At 42.9% G+C, this 9667-nt stretch overlaps 1 protein-coding gene across 2 annotated transcripts in view; it reads left to right on the top strand.

Moving 5' to 3' along the window:
- The window catches only part of SLC49A4 (solute carrier family 49 member 4), a 36444-nt gene that overhangs the window by 666 nt on the left and 26111 nt on the right, over window positions 1-9667 (top strand). For both annotated transcript variants that reach the window (XM_072417910.1, XM_072417911.1), the window contains exon 2: window positions 9308-9401. In XM_072417910.1, the coding sequence (XP_072274011.1) occupies window positions 9308-9401 (94 nt within the window). The remainder of the gene's footprint in view (window positions 1-9307; window positions 9402-9667) is intronic.

Genomic DNA, 9667 nt, shown 5'->3' with positions numbered 1-9667 from the left:
TGTACCCCAACATTACCCCTGTTAGACCCTGTTGTACCCCAACATCACCCCTTTTAGACCCTGTTGTACCCCAACATTACCCCTGTTAGACCCTGATGTACCCTATTACCCCTGTTATCCCCCAATGGACCCCAACATTACCCCTGATGTACCCCAACATTACCCCCAATACCCCATCAATACCCCTGTTAGACCCTGTTGTACCCCAACATTACCCCTGTTAGACCCTGATGTACCCTATTATCCCTGTTATACCCCATCAATACCCCCGTTAGACCCTGATGTACCCCAACATTACCCCGTTAGACCCTGATGTACCCCAATACCCCAACATTACCCCTAATACACCCTGATGTACCCCACCAAATACCCCACCATTACCCCCAAGAATACTCCTATTAGACCTTGATGTACCCCAACATTACCCCCAATATACCCTAATGTACCCACAGATATAACCTTTTATATCCTGAAATACCCCTATTGTACCCAAATATATTACTTTACCCTGGTAAACCTCAACATTACCCCTATTGTACCTAAATATATATTACTGTACCATGGTTTGCCGCATTACATCTCAATGTGTCCCCAATAAAGCCATTTATACCCGATGTACTATGTTTATTCCAATTTACATTTCTGTACCCCAATATTATTAATAATAAACAGGATTTATATAGCGCCAACATATTACGCAACGCTGTTCATTAAATAGGGGTTTCAAATGACAGACAGATACAGACAGTGACACAGGAGTAGAGGACCCTGCCCAGAAGAGCTTACAATCTAAGAAGTTGGGGGAAGTAGCACGCAATAGGAATAGATTTATTCCACCATATTCCCTTCTGTCCTAGGATTTTCTCCTAGAATACTCCAATATAAATTTCTCTATCCTCAGTAAGCCCCGCTTTTCCCTTTCTGTAACCTGTTATACTGTGCTTACCTCAATTTACTTTCCTGTACCCCATTTATAACCCAATATACACTTCTGTACCCAATATACTCAAATATTCTCTCCTGTACCCCCAATATCTCCCCTAATTCTGTCTCAAGATAGTCTCTCAGACTACCCTTCTGTATCCCAATATACTGCACCACATTCAACTTTTTACCACAACCCTCTCATTTACCCCAGTACAGCCCCTACATTATACTCCTCTCTACTCATTTATAGTCAAGCAGCGGGGTATCCTCTGTACCCTCCTTTCTGTGCCCCCCACTGTACCACTTTACACCCCAGCCTAGTGCATTTTAATACTCCTTCTAACCGCATAAACCCCATTCTACCTCACTGTGCACCCAGTACTTCCCCAGTCCCCCAATATTTCTCTCTGTCTTCTGTTAAAAATTCTTTATTCCCCTGTGCTGCTCTGATTTTTCATAAGTATTCCAAACTGTAACCCCCCTCCAGCCTTCTGTGTCACAATGTACCCCCAATATATTCCACTGTACCCCCCAGTAGACCACTACACCCCCAGTACAGCTTTGTTACTTTTTCAGGTCGACCCCCCATACCGTGCCGTCCCCACATGGGCTACAATAATTTGTCTGTTGTCTGCATGTTAAACTAGAAAGACACCCCCCCCCCCCCTGTGTCACCCCGTGTGTAATGTGATTGATCTATGACATGGCAGATGTAAGTGAAATGTCTGTAGTGCCTCTCTTATTTCTATGTGACACTCGCACACTTCTGTAGTGTCAGGTGTATACGTTTTATCTGCTAGGTTGTATCAGCCCTGTGGTAAGTGCAGCTGCCCCATCACCTCATGCATGGGGCTGCTGTAAATTAAAAATGACCTCTGATCCCCCATCATAGAGATCCGGGATATCTGTGTGTGGTGAGGGATTGGTGAAAGCGGTATTCTTTAAAGGTACATTGGTATTATAATGTTGGAAACATCAGCAGGCTGAGTGGTTTAAACATGGCCAACATTTACAGCTTAAAATAAAAATAATTCCATATAATATCAGCATTAGAGAATGGCATTGTTATATTGTGCATGGAAATAGAATCTCTTTATAGGCATTTAAAAAACCCTTTGTTGTTCTCCCACCTGACCTAAAGTTATAACTTTATAGCCCTCAAAAAGGAAAAAATATAATTTTATTACTGCACATACAATGCATGCAATGCTTTTCTTTATAGCTGTGCAATGAGGGGTTAGAAGATTCCTGTGCTGCCAGCAGGAGAGTCAGACCTCGGCCCTCCTGTGATCTGAGATCCCTGCTTACCACCTCTGTATTCAGCATGGCCGCACTTCCTGAGCAGAGCTGTTGATTGGAGGAGCGTTCAGGGCAATGGAAATCTTAGCCTTTACTTCTGCCTCTCCTGGAGCTGCCAATGTTTTAACCCTTGCTGCAGCATTTAGTTTAGCTGGGAAATTCACAGAACAATACATTGTGTATTCCAATCAGAAAAGCATACTGTTATTGGTCATCAAGGGGCAAGCAAGTGGCATTGTTGAGCAAATTGAAAATGCAGCTGTGCCATGAAGACTGCTATTATTAATATTATTAAACTGTATATACACAGCACTGTACATTAAATAGGGGTTGCAAATGACAGTCATATACAGACAGTGACACAGGAGGATGAGAGGACCCTGCCCCGAAGGGTTTACAATCTAAAGCTACGTACACACGGCAGATTTTTATCGCCCGATAATCGGCATCGGCCAATTAGGCGAAAATCTTCCGTGTGTACAGTCGGTGTCGTCCATCGTCCGGACGACCGACCTGCCGGATCCACGGACGATGGACGACAGCCGATCGTAATGAAAGGGAAGGGGAGCGCGAGCAGCAGGGTGCCGCTCCGTCGCTCTCCCCCCTCCCCTCTCCATAGAGCATGAACGGTGCTGTATGTACAGCACCGTTCATGCATCTTGCAGCCCCTTGTCGTTGGAAAGGATCGTGAAAGATCCTTTCCAACGACAAAAATTGCAAGTGTGTACGCAGCTTAAGAGGTGGGCGAATTAGCACACAAAAGAAGGGGAATATGGAATGGTGGGTGAGTAATGAGGGTTTAGGAGACAGAAGAAGACTGGTAGGTGAGGTTGAAGCATTGGGTTTTAAGGGCTCTTTGAGCAAAAAGTAACAGCAAGGCGACCATTCCAGAGAGCGGGGACAGCGCTAGAAAAGTCTGTAATCGGTGAATTCACAAGGTAAAGCAGTGAACTGGACATTCTGTGATTGCTGGAGAGCAATCATTATGTACAAGTTTTGTAGTGATCAGTAAAACAATACCCTCTCTAAAAGACAGTAAATAGGTAAAATTGTGTTCATTAACTTTCTTCAATTGTTTATGCAAGTTTTTGTGGTGTGTATCACACAGGCCGGAAATCATTGATTTTTGTGTTTGTAAGAATTTATGACATCAGACGAGCAGATCCCACCGATCAGAACCCAACAAATAACAAAATGGATCCCTGTTGTCTTCTGGGTCTCCTTTCAGTCAGTGACGCTTTGTGCAGAGTTGTAAAGGAAAATTTCCAACTCCACACAATGCCTTTAAACCATAAACTGCAATGGATTGGACATTTAGCTCATCTGATTTCATTCAATTCTCGCTGTGTAAGTATTTGCTGGCTCTGACTTCCTTGGGTGGAGTAATTCTTCATTCACGTGTTTTAGTGCAGTGTTAAAGAAAAAAATCTTCATCTTTAAGTGTCTTTGGTGCAGTTTTAAGACTCAACACATCCTGGTAACAACCATGTCATGGGAATCATGGAGAGCGCTGTACAGGGATTATTCTCTCTTAGAAGAGGTGGTGCAGCAGCTGCTGCTTTGTAGATGCAGTCAGTATTAATGGGTGCATGTGACAAGGCACTGAACTGTTCTTGGTGCTCTCTGCACATTAAAGGAGAATGCAGAACAACCAGAAAATTTTGCTGGAATCTGACAAGTGGTGGATGAGTCTCATGGAAATTGTCCAGAACCTGCACTGCACGACAGGGTCACCAGGCTGGGAAGAGTCTGGAGTACACATGTCAGGTCTGACACACAAATATTTGGCATCTGTAATTTGCTTCCAACATCACTGGAGGCATTTTTCACCGTTGTGGAATGCAGGGTTTGAATTTAGAATCCTAAAGGACATTGTACACCCAGACTGCTTAGATACCCTGGACTGGTTTGTGAACCTGTTTGTTGAATATGTAACACGCACACAGCATGTCCAAAAGATGTGCTTCAGGCACGTAGATAAAATGGAGATCGACTGTAGTTCAGGTCTTGCTTCCCCCAGGCTGTCTCCCTGAATGGAGAAGCAGTAGACTGATGAGCTCATCTCTCTGCTCTCTTACTATCAGCCTGTCCTTTGTTATCACATGAGCACTGCAATACAACTATTGCTTCCCTGTGCTGTGTCTCCCACTCCTAATTATCACCAAAATTATTAGGGTTTTTTTTGGATCCCACACAATACATCAAAAAGATTTAAACATATTACCGTGTTACCAGTGCTGTATAATATGTTGGTGCTGTATAAATCCTGTTTAATATTATTATTGTTATGTTTATTTAACAGGATTTATATAGCACCAACATATTGCGCAGCGCTGTGCATTAAATAGGGGTTGCAAATGACAGTGACACAGGAGGAGGAGAGGACCCTGCCCCTAAGAGCTTACAATCTAGGAGGTGGGAAAAGCATCACACAACAGGAGGAGGCTATGGAATGGTGGGTGAGTAGAGAGGGTTTAAAAGACAGATGAAGATGGGTAGGTGAGGTTGAAGCATTGGGTTTTCGGGGTCTTTTAAATAAGCAGAAAATATGAGGAATCCGAATAGAAGGAGTAAGACCATTCCAGAGAGTCGGGGTAGCTCTAGAATAGTCTTGGAGCCCTGCGTGTGATGAGGTTATGAGTGAGGAAGTCATTAGTAGGTCATTGGAGGAGCGAAGAGAGCGGCTAGTGGGGTACTTATCTATCAGGTCAAAAAGGTAAGTGGGACAAGAACTATGAAGGGATTTGAAGGCAAAGCACAGGAGATGAAGGTGAAATGGAAGCCAATGAAGAGAACTACAAGAGGCAACAGAAGAGGGGTGGTGGGAAGGCTGTGTATGGGGTAGGAGGGAACGATGAATGAGTCTGGCTGCAGCATTCATAACAGATTCTAGAGGAGAAAGATGGGTTACTGGAATACCAGAGATGAAATTATTGTATATGTTTTATATCTGCCCACAGTTCAGCTTCAGGTACATTAGAATTATTTCTTGCCAAACCAAGCTGCAGGTTGTAGAATCAGTAGACAGATCCCCTTGTGTGTTGCATGGGTGACAGTCTGGGATTATAATAGAAGCAAAGCAGAAACATTTGTGATTTATAATCTGTTGCTAACATTCAGCTACTTTGATTTCTGCTACAAGTCCAAACTATTGTTACATTTATCAATCAGCAAAAAAGTTTGTTCCCTGCAGACATCTTGTGATTGGGGTGCCCAGACATTTGCACAATCTGCATTTTGCCGGCTGGCATTGCATAGCATTTGGTGTGCCTGACCGCATTTTCATTTCCTCTTGTCTAGAGCTGCACATTGCTTGTCACATGTATATCGGGCGTTTGGTGATGTGATTGTATTTTTAGTCCCCCTCCAGCTTGTCAGATTATGAATGTTTGCTGTTTTGACTGGTTGTTGGTCTGGTAATTGAAGATGTGTCTATCCTCATCCTTCGCGCCACTTGTGGTCCTGACAGCACATTCCCACTGCTGACAACCAATGCTCCGTCGCATGGGAGATCTGTCACTGCTTCAACTGATACATACATATATATATATATATATATATATATATATATATATATAAAATATATCTCACACACACACAATAGGCCTGAATAAATAAAGCTCTCCAAGCCTGAAGAGGAGGATACACTTTCATCAGTGAAGCTGAGTAATCCAGCAAACCTGGAAAAGATCTGGTCCAGGATTGAAAACATTTGCTAACAAATAGCTTTTAAGAAATCCATTCCAGGTTTGCTGGATCACCCAGGTTCACCGATGAAAGTGTATCCTCTCCAGCCTTGAAGAATTTTAATAAACCATTCACAATATCCCATTCCAAAACCATGACCATTAATATGGAGTCTTACTTCCTTAGGGGATGAGACACCCTCTAGTCTTCTAGGATGGCTTCCTAAATTTTGAAGTGCAGGTCAATAACCATTTGCATTCTCCATAAAAAGCCTATCTATTTAACATTGCAGGAGCTCAATCAGAAGTCAGGGACTGTTATCATTCTATAAAGGAATTGCCATATAAAGGAAGTTCATGGCAGGATCACCAGTGATTATTTTGAACTACATTTAAACCCAGTTGCTATATTGTCATGTAAGGTTTAGGGTGAATGTTTTATTTTTTTTTATATTACATTATATTTTTTAATTATATTTAAATCTTCAGCTTCCATTGGAATGCCATCAATGTCTTGGTATAGGGTTTCCAAACAACAATCCAACCCCCAAAGAGCCAATGGTTTTACTGCTGAGAATTTCTCTTATTCTGGCTGAATTTTTTTCTTTTCATCTATCTTGCATTTTGCTGGTACCATACAGTAGTATAGATAGGCAGAGGCACTACTTGCAGCCCACTCAGGTGGCACAGAAAGCCCTGATCCTCCCTGATGGATCCTCCATTCCTACCGTCCTAAGAAGGTTTGCTGTATTTCTCCTGGGGAGATAGCAGGAGCTAAGGCTTTACACAAGGGGAGCTGAACAGGGTGAGAAAAGGGCAACAACCCAGCAGCAGGATCGGTATGTGTGTTCAATGAGAAACCGGAGGAGCACTGCCAGAGCCCTACAAGATGACTTTCAGTTGGCTGCTACAGTATTCTCCCTGTATTTTTTTTAAGGTGGTTGGAAAGAAGCTGCAGGTGAGTGGTAGCCCCTGTAGTGTGACCCAAATTTTCAGTAACCATCCAAAAACAGCCCGGTGGTTACTGAAAAGTGCTGGGTAGTGTGCCCATCTAAAATGGCCTGGGGAGAACACTGTACTAGTGTGCATGTTTCTGACTGACCTGTCAAAAAAATACTCCATGAAGGTGATCTGTTGGCCCTATGTCCTCACAACCTGGCTCCATGCAGCTGTATTGGCATCAGACCTCAGAATTGGTAGGTTTGCCATTGGTGCCCTGCTCTCTTTAAAGAACAGGATCAAACTGCAAATGTGAAAGAGTCTGGACACGTCATGGTGAATGTTATTCTGCCTTGCTGCATCAACCAGCATGACCAGTTTGTTAGTTGGTCAGTGATAGCCTGGAGGGGCATCTGCTTGGGGTGCTGCACATGCTAGAAAATAGTGCGCTGGCTGTTGGTACCGGGGTGAAATCCTCAGGTTGTCAAACCTTACTCTGGTGCACCGGATCAAAGTTTCTCCTGGTGTAGGGCAGTGTCCGGCATCGAGAGATCAGCATGTGTAGGTAGTTTCTGGTTGATGCCATTGACTGCCTAAAATGTATCCCCACACCTGGTTTCAATTGAGACCCTCTGGACTATGATGGAGTGCTGCATCCAACTCTGCCAAGTAGCACCATAGCTGCCACACTTTTTCTTTTTTTTTATGTGATTTTGAATCCATGGGTTAATGATTTTGGTTTACATTGGCCAAACTTTCATCATTCTGTTTTTGATGAATTACACAAAGTCAATGATCTCCCCAGCCCCTTTTAGCCGAGTGCACCACCCAGCGCTTTTCAGTAACCGGTTACCCGGCTGTTTTTTGTGATTATTAAAGTTGGGTCATAATACAGGGGCTACCACCCACCTACAGCTTTTGAACTTATATCAATAAAGATTTTCAATTTGAATATTTTGGTTAATAAAATCTGATTTTAGTGTTTTCTTTATTTTTTGGAGCAGTGTATAAATTATCGCTGTATTGATGTTCTTGATATATAAAAAAAAAATACCATTGTGGCAATTTTAGTGTTTCCTTATGGAATTTTCATGCATCTGAATGTACTGACATCTGCGTGTTAATGGCTCTGGAGGCAGTCTGTAGGTTAGCGGTTGTGTATTCTGCCCTCTGTGCATCTCCTGACACCTCCCTACATCCGACCTCACACCAAACTGTCATGGCTGATGTGTGTTCAGGAAGCAGGGTCAGAAATATGGAGGAAGAATAATCAATACAGCCAGACAAGCGATCAATATCTGCTGGTTTTTCACACCAGGATGGCTGTCACTAAGGGCAATTCATTCTCTGAGAATGGATTTGTAAGCTGTAAGTGTCTCTGCAATGTCCGCTGGGAAGAGAACCTTTTACAAGTCATAGAAAATCCAGTTTTATACTGCGTTTTACTTGTAAGGTCAGAACTGTTGTACTTGTGGGAGAGGAGGAACTTTTTTTTTTTTTTTTTTTTTTTTATATAAAGGTTGCTTTTTAAATCTGTTCTCCAACCTACCTGTCAGTCTTCTAGTTGTTCCAGCTCCTCTCCTGGACTGAAATTCCTCAGAAGATTCCATCCATATTGTTTTTAATAATGAACAGGATTTATATAGCGCCAACATATTACGCAGGGCTGTACATTAAATAGGGGTTGCAAATGACAGACCGATACAGACAGTGACACAGGAGGACGAGAGGGCCCTAGGAGGTGGGGGGAAGTATCACACAATAGGAGGGGAGATATGGATTGGTGGGAAGTAGTGAGGGTTTTAGGGAACAGAAGAAGACGGGTAGGCAAGTTTGAAATGATGGGTTTTGAGTGCTCTTTTAAATGAGCAGAAAGTAGGAGCAAGCTGAATAAGACGAGGAAGACCATTCCAGAGAGTCAGGGCAGCTCTAGAAATGAGGCAGGTGCAACTCAATCATTGCCTATTGTAATTGTGGGGTGCAGGCACACCCTATGAAAAATTATGGTATTTATAGAGCCATGTGTATATTATTAAACAGTATTTATATAGTGCCAACATATTGGGCAGCACTGTACATTAATTAGGGGTTGCAAATGACAGACAGATACAGACAGTGACACAGGAGGAGAACCCTGCCCAGAAGCGCTTACAATCTAAAAGGTAGGAAAAGAGCACACAATAGGAGACACTGTGTTCTCCCCAGTCCCATTTAGCCGGGCGCACCACACTGCACTTTGGGTCACAATACATGGGGTGCCACCCAGCTTACAATACATGATGGATATAAATAAGTTCCTGGCTTCATTTAGAGTAAAGCTTGAGGTATATTTGCACCTTGTGATGCCCATTGGACAGAGATCTGTTTTTGTTAATATAATTTTGTTTTCTATATTCTGCCCTGGATTCTGTGTGTAACCGACTGACCCTGCATTGTTTTCTCTCCTTTCCCTGCAGGTCTTCGTGTCACTGTGCTGCTGACCTTGTTGTGCATGGTGTTTGGAGCGGGACTGCGATGTGTTCCTGTGTCAGATCTGTCACTCAGGAGAAGGTGAGTTGGATGATATTGGGTGATCCTATTTGATCATTGATTTCATATTAACCACCTGGCCGTTAAACCCGACCTTGGTTCGGGGTAAAAACACTTGCAAAAAGTGTTTAAACCCTAACTTTTCTCAGGTGTTTAAAAATGTAAACAAACGTTATATTGCAATCCGATTGTCATACATTGTATGACAATCAGATTACAACTGAAAGAAAATACTTACCCGGTCCCCGCAGCTCCTCCGGACACGTCTGTCCTCTTCCTTCTTCTCC

This window comes from Pyxicephalus adspersus, chromosome 7, assembly GCF_032062135.1.
Source record: "Pyxicephalus adspersus chromosome 7, UCB_Pads_2.0, whole genome shotgun sequence".
Classification (NCBI taxonomy): Eukaryota; Metazoa; Chordata; class Amphibia; order Anura; family Pyxicephalidae; genus Pyxicephalus; species Pyxicephalus adspersus.
Note: the sequence above shows the minus strand (reverse complement) of the source record. Positions and strands in the feature narration are given on the sequence as shown.